The sequence below is a fragment of the Macaca thibetana genome, chromosome 7 (assembly GCF_024542745.1).
Source record: "Macaca thibetana thibetana isolate TM-01 chromosome 7, ASM2454274v1, whole genome shotgun sequence".
Classification (NCBI taxonomy): domain Eukaryota; kingdom Metazoa; phylum Chordata; class Mammalia; order Primates; family Cercopithecidae; genus Macaca; species Macaca thibetana.
This window is the reverse complement of record NC_065584.1, coordinates 136,127,675-136,140,708: the sequence shown is the minus strand read 5'-3', so window position 1 is coordinate 136,140,708 and position 13,034 is coordinate 136,127,675. Positions and strand designations below refer to the sequence as shown.

The following is a 13,034-nucleotide window of genomic DNA, read 5'->3' as shown; positions in this document are numbered from 1 at the left end:
TGTTACTGCTTTCCCTACCCTAGCCAAATAAGATACTACTTACCTTTTTAATCTTTGTCAATACACTTTGTGAAAATTTATATTTCTTTTATATTTATTTAACTCCCTTAATTTGCATTTGTCAAATGATGAATAAGAACAATGAATTTTCTTATGGATTTATATTTCTTTTTTCTCAGGAACTACCAATCCATGCCATTTGCCCATTTTTCTACCAGCTTACGGTTCCTGTATTTTGTGTTTTTTAACTTGATTTGTAGGTTTCTTGTATGTTAGGAAATTAGCCCTTTGTCAAATGCGCTGAAACCATTTTGCTCTGTTTGTCTTTTGACTCTCATTTTGTCACTATCAGAACTTGTTTTTCATTTTCATATGGTCAAATTTATCAGTCTTCTAGATATCATGTTTAGGAAGCCTCTCTACTCTTCCTGATTTCTTCCATTTGGTTTATGATTTAATATATTTTAATGTTTAAATCTTTATTTCATCTGGAATGAATTTTAACGTAAGAGTGAAGATAGGGCCAGGCATGGTGGCTCATGCCTAAAATCCCAGCACTTTGGGAGGCTGAGGCTGGCGGATCACCTGAGGTCAGGAGTTTGAGACCAACCTGGTGAACATGGTGAAACTCCGTCTCTACTAAAAATACAAAAATTAGCAGGGGGTGGTGGCATGCGCCTGTAATCCCAGCTGCTTGGGAGGCTGAGGCAGGAGCATCACTTGAACCTGGGAGGCAGAGGTTGCAGTGAGCCGAGATGGCGCCACTGCACTCCAGCCTGGGTGACAAGAGTGAAAGAAACTCCATCTTAAAAAAAAAAGAAAAAAGAATGAAGATAGAGACCCAATTCAATTTTGTTCCAAAATGCTAGCAAATTATCCTACCATCTTTTGTTTCATTCTTCCCTGATTTGAATCTGCTTTATCGCTCTGCTAGTCTATTTTTGTGCCAGTACCATACAATCTTGATCACTTTGTAATAAGTTAAAAACGTATACCTTTTAAATTTGGAAAATTTAAATATGGAGTAGATGAAGAAGAAAAGTTTATGGCTTGCATCCCAAGCAAGTTTTAAGGCTTATCTCTTTGCTTTTCTCTTTCTCGTCATCCAGCAACCCCTCAAATGAGTCTCTCCTCGAGAACTTAACACAATGTGATATTTCCAGTTAGACAATAATAATTATGGGCATCCACCATGTAGAGATTAACGCTTTAAGCATCATGAGTCAATGGGAGGGAGTGGCAGCAAAAAAGTAAGAGAAGCTGACCTCAGATTTTCATGAGCAACTTTAGCAAATGTCATAGTTTAGAATAGTGGGACTGTATCAAGGAATGAGCCCCGAGCTAAGGTTAGGGCTGCCATTACTATGGCTTGTGCCCCTGGAGCATTTGAGTCCTGGACTTGGGTAACTTGCAGTGTTAATGCAATGGTCAAAAGTTACCCCAAATCACCTATATTCCCAAGTATCTGAGTCCCTCCTCTCCAAGTAGCTGGCTATTTCCCCAATAGTTTAAATTCTGCTCAGCATCCTTACAGCTGCTTTGTTGTGCAATAAAAGGCAAATCCACACTTACTCGCCCTTGATTTGAATGTTCTATTTATATAGACATCAACTGTAATTTCTTTAGGGTTTTCTGTATTTTGTAATAAATCTTGGATGACATTCTGGCAAAGCAGTAAAACAAACACCATCTCTGCTTTTATGTTAACTTAAACTATTAATATAATCTGGAATCAAAAATAGGAAATATTAATAATAGAATAACAGCTTTTAGTTTTGTTTTTTTGAGGGGGAGGAAGGAGATGCTAATAGCTACATAAAAGACTTAGAAGCTGAAGAAAATTATATTGGGGGCATATAAAAAAGGGGAGGAATTAATGTAACATACACTATGTTTCTTCCTCAGCCTGTATCTTTTTTTGGATTTGAGGTCTCTTTTTTACACAAACCCAGGACAAATAGATGGGCATCAAAATTTCTTACAATTTGGATATATATTTTTTCTATATACTTAAATTATGTAAGTATGTAGTATATTAAATTATATAACTTTTATTATGGTATATATTTTATATATATATATAAAATATGGTATATATATGGTATATATTTTATTTTATATATATATATATAAAGATGAGGTATTGCTATGTTGCCCAGGCTGGACTTGAACTCCTAGACTCAAGGGATTCTCTTGCCTCGGCCTCCTAAGTAGGTAGCTGGGACTAGAGGCCCAGGCTCTTTTTCTATTTTAAGTCACCAAACACAAAGGGGGAAAACTAGAAACAAATGTTTATGCATATCTTCAAATCACCTTCTGTTTTTTTTCTAAGTGACCTCTTTTATCTACTCAAATTTATTTAGCAGTTCCCCATCTGTTTCTTTTATATGCATCACTGATTGTTCTTCCCGCAGGGGCACCTGATTAAATCACTGCATATTGACCTGGAGACTAGCCCAGCAGTCTGCCCCTGGTGGTGGATTCTCAGCAGGCCTTCATTTCGGTGCAGCTGCCTACTGCTGTGCTGTTAAATTGGTCTTGGCTTCTGGTTCTGCCTGAGGAAACTGTCTTACAGATTATTTTATTTCAAACCCCTCATTTGATAGATAAGGAAACTGAGATTACTTCTAACAGTCTATGAGTCAATGAACACAATTTGGATGTAGGACAAGTTTTGACCCTGAATTTCCTCATTTCTTAAGTAAAGCAAATAATTTTTTCCAATTCCTCTAGAAAATCGAGAGAGAGAGAGAGAGAGAGAGAGAGAGAGAGAATAGACAGGGTCTAGCTCTGTTGTCCAAACTGGAATGCAGCGACACATCCATAACTGACTGCAACCTGGAACTCCTGGGCTCAGGTGATCCTCCTGTCTCATCTTCGCAATGCATTGGGATTACAGGTGTGAGCCACCACACCCGGCCTCTCTAGAAAATCTTAATCCTCCTTGTCATATACAAATAAAGAGAAGCCAGGCTGGGCATGGCGGGGCTCATGCCTGTAATCCCAGCACTTTGGGAGGCTGAGGCAGGAGGATGGCTTGAGCCCAGGAGTTGGAGACCAATCTGGGAAATATAGTGAGACCCTGTCTCTACAAAAAATTTTAAAATTAGCTGGGCATGGTAGTGCGTGCCTGTAATCCCAGTGACTCAGAAGGCTGAAGCGGGAGGATCACTTGAGCCAGAAAGGTGGAGATTGCAGTGAGGCCAGATTGCATCATTGTACTCTAGCCTAGCCACAGAGTGAGACTTTGTCTCAAAACAAACAAAAACAACCAAACAAAAAAAAGACGAAATAAAGAGAAGCCATTTTGGAAGCAAAATGAAAGATTACAGTTGAAAAACTACATAAATCCATTCCTAGATGGCTGAGGAAGGGTGATGAGGTTGATTTAGCGGGGATTTTAGGGAGCAAATTCTTTGTACTTCAGGGTTTTTTTTTTTTTTTTTGAGACAGGGTCTCACTCTGTCGCCCAGGCTGGAGTGCGGTGGCATGATCTTGGCTGACTGCAACCTCTGCCTCCTGGGTTCAAGTGATTCTCGTGCCTCAGCCTCCTCAGTAGCTGGGATTATAGGCGTGAGCCACCACGCCTGGGTAATTTTTGGATTTTTGGACAGAGATGGGATTTCATCATGTTGGCCAGGCTGGTCTCAAATTCCTGACCTCAGGTGATCTGCCCGCCTTGGCCTCCCAAAGTGCTGGGATTACAGGTTGTACTTCAGGGTCTTCTTTATATGCATTGCCAAAAGCTGCTCTATTCTAAATTTTCACAATTCTAGCTCATTCTAGCCTCATTCTAACTCAATACTAGGCATAGAGTTGCCAGGTTTAGCAAATAAAAATATAGGACACCCAGTTAAGTTTGACTTTCTCATTAACAACACATATTTTTTTAGTATAGTATAAGGTATCCCAAATATTTGATGACACATGCTAAATTTATATATCATTTATCTGAAAGCCAAATTTAACTGTATTTTATGTGGCAACCTTAGCTAGGTGGTATCTTTTTTTTTTTTTTTTTTTTTTTTTTTTTTTTGAGACGGAGTCTCGCTGTGTCTCCCAGGCTGGAGTGCAGTGGCGTGATCTCGGCTCACTGCAAGCTCCGCCTCCCGGGTTCACGCCATTCTCCCGCCTCAGCCTCCCAAGTAGCTGAGACTACAGGTGCCCGCCACCACGCCCGGCTAGTTTTTTGTATTTTTAGTAGAGACGGGGTTTCACCATGTTAGCCAGGATAGTCTCGATCTCCTGACCTCGTGATCCACCCGCCTCGGCCTCCCAAAGTGCTGGGATTACAGGCTTGAGCCACCGCGCCCGGCCAGCTAGGTGGTATCTTGTAAGGAATTAGAGACAGAATGTGTGATACTATTTCAGCTATGAGGTTTCACAATGGCCTAAATCCGTAAAAAGAGTTAAATATACTTTCAAACAGGGTATTCACTTCTGTGTTAGTTCCCCTGGAAATATTTACTAAGTGCCCACTTAGCTTCTTTCTGATATGAGTCTATTCAACAAATATCCCTGAGTGATTACTTCTGTTCACTCCCTTCATATTTCTCTCTGGCTTGTTTCCTTACTCCCCCACACCCTGATGCCACTTTCTAATTTACTAGCAGCTGGACATATGCTAGGATACACAGCATCAAACTTCCTGAGTGTGCAGAGCCCTGTGTAGCACATCCCCTGGGGTGCTGCCTCCACATCTCTGTGTCTGGGAAAGCTGTTTTGGTGGCACATCCCTTCTGGCAGGATGAGAATGAAAAAGCTCCTGTCTCCTGGTGGGCTTTCCGTGTTCCTCTGGCAACAAACATCAGAAGTCCAAGGCCAGAGGGCCTGCAGTAAAACAGTCTGCTTGTCCTGGTTAGCAAAGACAGAGAGTAGAGCCTCCATGGGAACTGTTGGGAGTTTCCAGGGTTAGGCAACAGTCCTGGGTGGCACTCTGCAGCTTTATCAGTTCTTGGAGGGTCTGGACCAGGAAATTTCCCAGAGATGGCCCCCAGACATGCAAAGGATGCTCTAAGCAGCAGTCACCTCCCCAACTGTCTCTCCCACCACCCCACAGGGAACGAATGCTCATACCACAAGTCTCCTTGGTCTCTCCTTTCCAAGGCCCTTTCTTTTCAAGATACAGTGTCTGGAACCCCATCACAGACCCTCCTCGGTGGCCAGAGGAGCAGGGCTCAGCATCATGGCTGATCACTGAGAGTTGCTGTCTGTGGGCAGGACTCAGCTGAAGCCAGCAGAGCAACTCGGAAGGCACTGCAGGCTGATGCTGGGAAAAAGAGGTTGCCAGGCAGGAAGAGTTGGCTCTAGGGAAAAGCACCTTGCTTTGGCTGCAGATGGGAACCTGAGAAATGCTGCGGTCATGATCAATGAGATTGTGATCAGGCCACAGTCTCATGGGTGTGGCCTGCCACTCTAAGCCAGACCATCTTCTAGAACCCTGATTCCTTTAAATAGCTCTCTGCAGCCAGCATCAGACTGCAGGAGCCTGCCTCTGCTCTTTTGGTTGTAGAAGTCTTCAGCCAAGGAAAAGAAATCTGAATCTTTGGCCATGGCCACCCTGCTTTCTCTGTTAGTGACAGTCCCACTGAGAAGCAAAAGTAAGGCTGGGATAGGACAGGGCAGAGATACATGCCAAAAGGCAACAATGATGAGACTGAGTAAAGCAGCTGTCAACACCTCTGCCACCACCTCCTCGCTTTCTTTTCTTGAGCCTGACTAGCCTAGGGTTGTGGGTAGATGGCTCTTTATGTCCCAGGTTGCCCCACTGTACATTGTTTGATTAGTAACATGCTCTTCTGCACATCCTCCATGGGCCAGAAATGGTTATAAAACTTACAGGAAATCCAGTACATCAAATGGAGTCACACACAGAACTGTGTCTTTTAACTCATTTCTTGTGGCATTTCCCCTGCTCACTGCACACCCTGTGAGTTGGCTTTGCCTGTTCTCTGGCCTTCCTTACCTGGTTGTCAATCTTGATCTCTGTCAAGGTGTCATTTTCTTTCAGTGCCTCTACCAGGGCCAGGATTCCAGTTCCAGTGATAAAATTGGATTCTATGTTTAGACTTGTCAAAGTCTTGTTTACTTTCAGCATGTCTGCAAAAGCCTTATGATGCAAAAAGAAAAAAACTTAGAATTAAGTTAGAATTTCTAAAGATTAATTTACTAAACGCCTCACTCCAAAATTAAATACAGATGTTTTCTAGCACTTAAAGAAAACTTTCACCAAATCATACTTTCACTTCCAAGTAACAAAGATACAATTTAAAACCGCAATTAAAATATTTCAGTCCAGCAGTCTAGACATAAATTTCACATACTTGCAAAAACTTTTTTTAAAAAAAGATACTGACATAGGATTATTGATTTTTTTTTTGTTAAGTAGAGACATTAAAAAAACACTATCTGTTTTCTTTTCTTTTCTTTTTTTTTTTTTGAGAAAACACATATTTTAACATTAGAAAAAAGGTAGAAAGGACATAATCCCAGAAAACCCAGTTTTTTTCCTTTTACTATGAATTGATTAAAAAAAAAACTTTCACCATTGACTAGTACTTGGACACTACTGATTTAGTTCATATTATTTCAGATCATCTATAAATCAGAATTTTAAAAAGATAACTTTTGGAACAAAATCACCACTGAGGGTGGCAAACCCATGGGAGACTCCAGTTTGAGACAGCAGACTGCACATGTGCACCTGCCGGCTCTCTTTACTCCAAAGTTTCCCACCACCAGGAAGAAATAATATAATTTTTAAGAGACTGAAATTCTCAACATGCAAGAAAACAAAACAAAACAAAAGGCCATTATCTTGAGAAATTGCTGAAATACAGAAAATAGAAAGATCGACAGATAAATTAGCACAAGCACGTTGTTGCCTGAGCTGCTAGAGATAGGTTCCATTTGGGGCAATTCCTTAAAGAACTGCCTTAGGAACAGATGGAACAGCTAAGGCAGATGGAGAGCATACTATCCCTCCCAGCACCTTCCAGGAAAAAGAGCAGCTGCCAGCACAGCTATCAATGAAGTCTCCCAGGAAGAGCCTCTGGTGAAGGTGCTGCGAACTGTGAGAGAAGCAGTGCGGAAACGGAGGCGCCTCCAGACCTTCATACCAGTACAGTGTGGGGGGAAAAGGGGAAAGGCAGCTCTGCCAGGAAGGAAGTTCAGTATTCCCCGCAATCTGCGGTTTCAGTTACGTGCTGTCAACCGCAGTGGGAAAATGTTAAATGGACAACCTCAGAAATAAACAATTCTTAAGTTTTAAATCGCATGCTGTTCTGAGTGGTGTGATGAAATCTTGTGGTCTATGTCGCCCAGGAGGTGAATCACCTCTTTGTCCAGTATCTCCATGCTGTCCCTGCCTATGAACCAATGACATTGTCTGCTTTTGACATCCAACTATTGACATCGTCATGGCTGGATGAGCCAGGATCACCGGAGGCAGATGATCCTACTTCTGACAAATGGTCAGAAGGGCAACAGTAGCCTAACACAGTCCCCTTGCCTATGTCATTCACCTCACTTCATCTTATCACACAGACATTTTACCATCTCACGTCATCACAAGTGGGAGGAGGATAGTACAGTAAGATATTTGAGAGAGACCATATTCACACAACTTCTATAACAGCATATTGTTATTACAATTGTTCTATTAGTTATTGTTATTAATCTCTTACTGTGCCTCGTTTAAAAATTAACATTATTATGGGTGTGTAGTATAGGAAAAGACATAGCACATATCGGGTTTGGTACTATCTGTGGTTTCAGGTATCCACTGGGGGTCTTGGAACATATCCTCTGCAGATAAGGGGACTACTATATATTGAAATGTGTCCCTCCCAGAATGAAGTCCTCCTAACTGTAGTGATTGCAGGGGACTCTCAGGCTGCCTGTGGGCTCCTTATACACATACTGCAGAGAAGGTGGCAGGTCAGCACACCTGCTGCTGAAAAAAGGTCTCACTCATACATTCAAAAAAGACTATTTGTCAGGCTTCTACTGTGCTCTAGCAGTAGAAAAAAACAAAAATCCTTGTCCTCAGAGAGGCTTATATTTGAGTAAGAGGGCAGAGTCAGTAAATTAATAAATAAAATATATAGCTTATCAGATGGTGACAAATGGAGAAAAATAAAGGGGCCTCCTTTTTAAGGGAGAGGTCTGTTGGTAAAATAGATAGATATAACTGCAGGAGAAATGATCCTGGTTTATACAAACCAACCTTGCTCTCCATTCAAAAATATAAACAGGCAACCAATAATTGTCAGACATTTTAGGAAAACCAACATCATGAAAGAATAAAGTTGACCAAGCAGGACAATATGCCATAGAAGAAACAGCACAAATGTAAAAATTCTAATTATGTATTATTTTCCTCCCTGCCCCACAAAAAAAAAGAACAGGAAAGAAAGAGAGAAAAAGTGGGGGGGGGGGGGGGGGAAGAGAGAGAGAGAAAACATTTAGAAAATTTTAAAAAACTACATTGAAATAAAAGAAAATAATAGACATCTAGAATTACAAAATAAACATGGCTGAAGACCAAGTTGGTGATCTAGAAGATAACACTGAGGATTATTTCCAAGGATATATAGCAAAAAGACAAAGATAGAAACTATGAGAAAACCTTAAGAGATGTGGATGAAAGATGCAGAGATTCAACACTCATCTAAGAAGAGTTCCAGAAGGATAAGAAAGAAAGAAAGAAAGAAAGAAAGAAAGAAAGAAAGAAAGAAAGAAAGAAAGAAAGAAAGAAAGAAAGAAAGAAAGAAAGAAAGAAAGAAAGAAAGAAAGAAAAGAGAAGGGAAGAAGTTATCAAATAATTAAGGAGGAAAAATAAATTTCCCAGAGATGAAGAAAGTTATGGATCTTTATCTGAAAGAAATCACTAGACACTCAGCAGAATGAATGAAAACTACTCTTTTTTGTTTTTTGTTTTTTGAGACGGAGTCTCACTTTGTTGCCCAGGCTGGAGTGTAGCGGCACTGTGTCAGCTCACTGCAACCTCCATCTCCTGGGTTCAAGCAATTCTCCTGCCTCAGCCTCCTGAGTAGCTGAGATTACAGGGGCTCACCACCACACCCAGCTAATTTTTATATTTTTAGTTGAGATGGGGTTTCACCATGTTGGCCAGGGCTGGTCTCAAACTCTTGACCTAGGTGACCCACCCGCCCTGGCCTCCCAAAGTGCTGGGATTACAGGCGTGAGCCGCTGTGCCTGGCCCAAAACGACTCTTAAGTGAACAGAAAAGTGAAATTTCAGAATTCCAAAGGGAAAGAGAGTACTAAAAATTTCTTGCAAGGAAAAATAAGTTACCTGCAAATGATCAAAAATCAGGTCAGCACTAGTCACTAGATTGCAAGGTCCATGGGAATGGAGATTTATATTTATATAGTTATATAATTGTAAATGCTGCTAATAGGTTAATTTTTGGAATCAATCTATATACAAACACAGAACATAATTACATAAAATGTATAAAGCTCACATGTGTGAAAATAATGTAATATCTACAATTTGGAAGTGGAAGAGAAAGGAGGAATGGAACATAAAGTAAGTATAGAACTGCCCTCATCTTTTATAACAGAGAATAAAAAATTTTCTAAGATGATAAATGAAAAATATAAATTTCTGTACATTAGTGGTTTTCTACATTGACCACACATTAGAATGGCCTGAGAGCTTTAAAAAATTTACCCCAGAAGAATTGAATCAGAATCTCTGAGGCTGTGGAATGGCCATCTGCATTTCTGAAGAGCTCTCCAGGTGAATAATGTGCAGTTAGGGTTGACAACCACTTTTTTTTTCCCCCCCGTGTTTTGGTATAGAAACAGGGTCTCTCTATGTTGCCCAGGCTGGTCTCGAACTCCTGGCTTTAAGTGATCCTCCTGCCTCGGCCTCCCAAAGTGCTGGGATTACAGGCATGAGCCAGTAACCACTTTAATTAAAGTCATAAAGACAACAACTAGAAGAATGAAAAACAAACTACTAATAGTGATTGCTTCTGGGGAGTAGAACAAAAAAGTTCTGAACTATTTTAATTGTTTTTACAGTGGAAAAGACAGGAAGAAAGAAGACGAGAAGTCCCAACATTGGACAAGAACAGGGTTATTTAACCCCAGCATGACTGACACTTGGGGTCAAAGAATTCTTCGTTGTGGGAGGCTGTCCTGTGTATTAAAGAATATTTAGCAGTATCTCTGGCCTCTGAGACTCACTAAATGTCAATACCACTCCTCCCTGTCATGACAACTAGAAATATCTTCAGATGCTGCCAAATGTCCCCTGGAGGGCAAAATTGCCCCAGGTTGAGAACCACTGGACTAGAAGAATAATCCTGTATCTTGATCAGGCAGTTGCTTGTACTGCAAAGAAAGCTCAAGAATTTGGATTTACACTATGGCACACCACGTAAATTAAAGCGTATTTATTCTGTGCTAGGTCCTTAATTAAAATTAAATCTATACATTTTAATCTGATCACCAGAGAGGGATGCATCAGGACTTTCCTTTTGGACACTCCAAGCTTTGGGATTTACTCTCATTATTAGAATAACAAAATGTCAGAGCAATTAGGCCTTTACAGAAAGTTGCAGAACCTCCTGGCGAGTTGCCAGGATCTTGCCAATTTCTTTTAAACTTGAGAAAACACTTTCTTATGCTCCACAAAACAGCGGCGAGCCAGCCAAACACAATCCTGGGCTGCAAGCCCAGGTTCACTTCAGTTCAGCAAATATTTGAGCATATTACATGTGCTGGGAATAATAACATTATTAAAACAAAGACTAGATGTTTTAAATGTCATTGAAATAGAGTAGAAATACATCTTTAAAGAGAAGGGTTTGCTCTCTGTACTTTATAGGATTGTATGGAAATGCAAATTTCTGCACTGGCCAAATGGTAGCCATGAGAAATGTGGCTATTGAGCCCTTGAAAATTGGCTAGTCTGATTTGAAATGTGCTGTAAACATAAAACACACTGGATTTCAAAGATGTAGTATGAAAAAAAGAATGCAAAATACCTCATTATTTTTTCAAATTACATTTTGGATATATCGGTTTAAATACAACACAGAGAGTCCCTGACATGATGGTTCCACTTTCGATTTTTGGAATTTACCATGATGTGAAAGCGATACTCATTCAGTATGCTCCTTGACTTATGATGAGGCTATGTTCAGATAAAGATTTTCAATTTACAATAGCTTTATCTGGACATAACCCATTGTAAGTCAAGAAGCATCTATTTACTACTAAAATTAATTTTGTCTACTTTTTTTTTTTAATGTGGCTACTAAAAAATTTAAATTTATACGTGGGGCTTACATTTGTGGCTCACGATTTATTTATTTTTTTATACTTTAAGTTCTGGGTTACATGTGCAGAATGTACAATTTTGTTACATAGGTATACATGTGCCATGGTGGTTTGCTGCACCCATCAACCTGTCACCTACATTAGGTATTTCTCCTAATGTTATTCCTCCCCTAGCCCTCCAATCCCCACAGGCCCTGGTGTGTGATGTTCCCCTCCCTGTGTCCATGTGTTCTCTTGTTCAACTCCCACTTATGAATGAGAACATGCAGTGTTTGGTTTTCTGATCTTGTGACAGTTTGCTAAGAATGATGGTTTCCAGCTTCATTCATGTCCCTGCAAAGGACATGAACTCATCCTTTTTTTATGGCTGCATAGTATTACATGGTGTATATGTGGTACATTTTCTTTATCCAGTTTATCATTGATGGGCATTTGGGTTGGTTCCAAGTCTTTGCTATTGTGAATAGTGCCGCAATAAACATACGTGTGCATCTGTCTTTATAGTAGAATGATTTATAATTCTTTGGGTATATGTCCAGTAATGGGATTGCTGGGTCAAATGGTATTTCTAGTTCTAGACCCCTGAGGAATCGCCACACTGTCTTCCACAATGGTTGAACTAATTTACACTCCCACCAACAGTGTAAAAGCATTCCTATTTTTCCACAACCTCTCCAGCATCTGTTGTTTCCTGAGTTTTTAATGGTTGCCATTCTAACTGGCATGAGATGGTATCTCATTGTGGTTTTGATTTACATTTCTCTAATGACCAGAGATGATGAGGATTTTTTCATATGTCTGTTGGCTGCATATATGTCTTCTTTTGAGAAGTGTCTGTTCATATCCTTTGCCCATTTTTTGATGGGGTTTGTTTGCTTTTTTCTTGTAAATTTGTTTACGTTCCTTATAGATTCTGGGTATTAGTCCTTTGTCAGATGGATAGATTGCAAAATTCTCCCATTCTGTAGGTTGCCTGTTCACTCTGATGATAATTTCTTTTGCTGTGAAGAACCTCTTTAGTTTAATTAGATCCCATTTGTCAATTCTGGCTTTTGTTGCCATTGCTTTTGGTGTTTTAGACATGAAGTCTTTGCCCATGCCTATGCCCTGAATGGTAGTGCCCAGGTTTTCTTCTAGGATTTTTATGGTCCTAGGTCTTACATTTAAGTCTTTGATCCATCTTGAGTTTATTTTTGTATAAGCTGTAAGGAAGGGGTCCAGTTTCAGTTTTCTGCATATGGCTAGCCAGTTTTCCCAACAGCATTTATTAAATAGGGAATCTTTTCCCCTCATTGCTTGTTATGTGTCAGGTTTGTCAAAGATCAGATGGTTGTAGATGTGTGGTGTTATTTCTGAGGCCTCCGTTTTGTTCCATTGGTCTTTGTATCTGTTTTGGTACCAGTACCATGCTGTTCTGGTTACTGTAGCCTTATAGTAAAGTTTGAAGTCAGGTAGCATGATGCCTCCAGCTTTGTTCTTCCTGCCCAGGATTGTTTTGGCTATGCAGGCTCTTTTTTGGTTTCATATGAGGTTTAAAGTAGTTTTTTTCAATTATGTGAAGAAAGTCAGCGGTAGCTTGATGGGGATAGTGTTGAATCTACAAATTACTTTGGGCAGTAAGGCCATTTTCATGATATTGATTCTTCCTATCCATGAGCATGGAATGTTTTTTCATTTGTTTGTGTACTCTCTCTCTTATTTCCTTGAGCAGTGGTT

The 13,034-nt window shown here is 40.1% G+C and overlaps 2 protein-coding genes across 3 annotated transcripts in view; one reads left to right on the top strand and one right to left on the bottom strand.

Moving 5' to 3' along the window:
* The window catches only part of LYSMD2 (LysM domain containing 2), a 133,344-nt gene that overhangs the window by 50,598 nt on the left and 69,712 nt on the right, over positions 1 to 13,034 (top strand). The window lies entirely within an intron of this gene.
* Positions 1 to 13,034, bottom strand: part of TMOD2 (tropomodulin 2) — a 66,102-nt gene that overhangs the window by 12,564 nt on the left and 40,504 nt on the right. For both annotated transcript variants that reach the window (XM_050797944.1, XM_050797945.1), the window contains exon 8: positions 5,966 to 6,109. In XM_050797944.1, the coding sequence (XP_050653901.1) occupies positions 5,966 to 6,109 (144 nt within the window). The remainder of the gene's footprint in view (positions 1 to 5,965; positions 6,110 to 13,034) is intronic.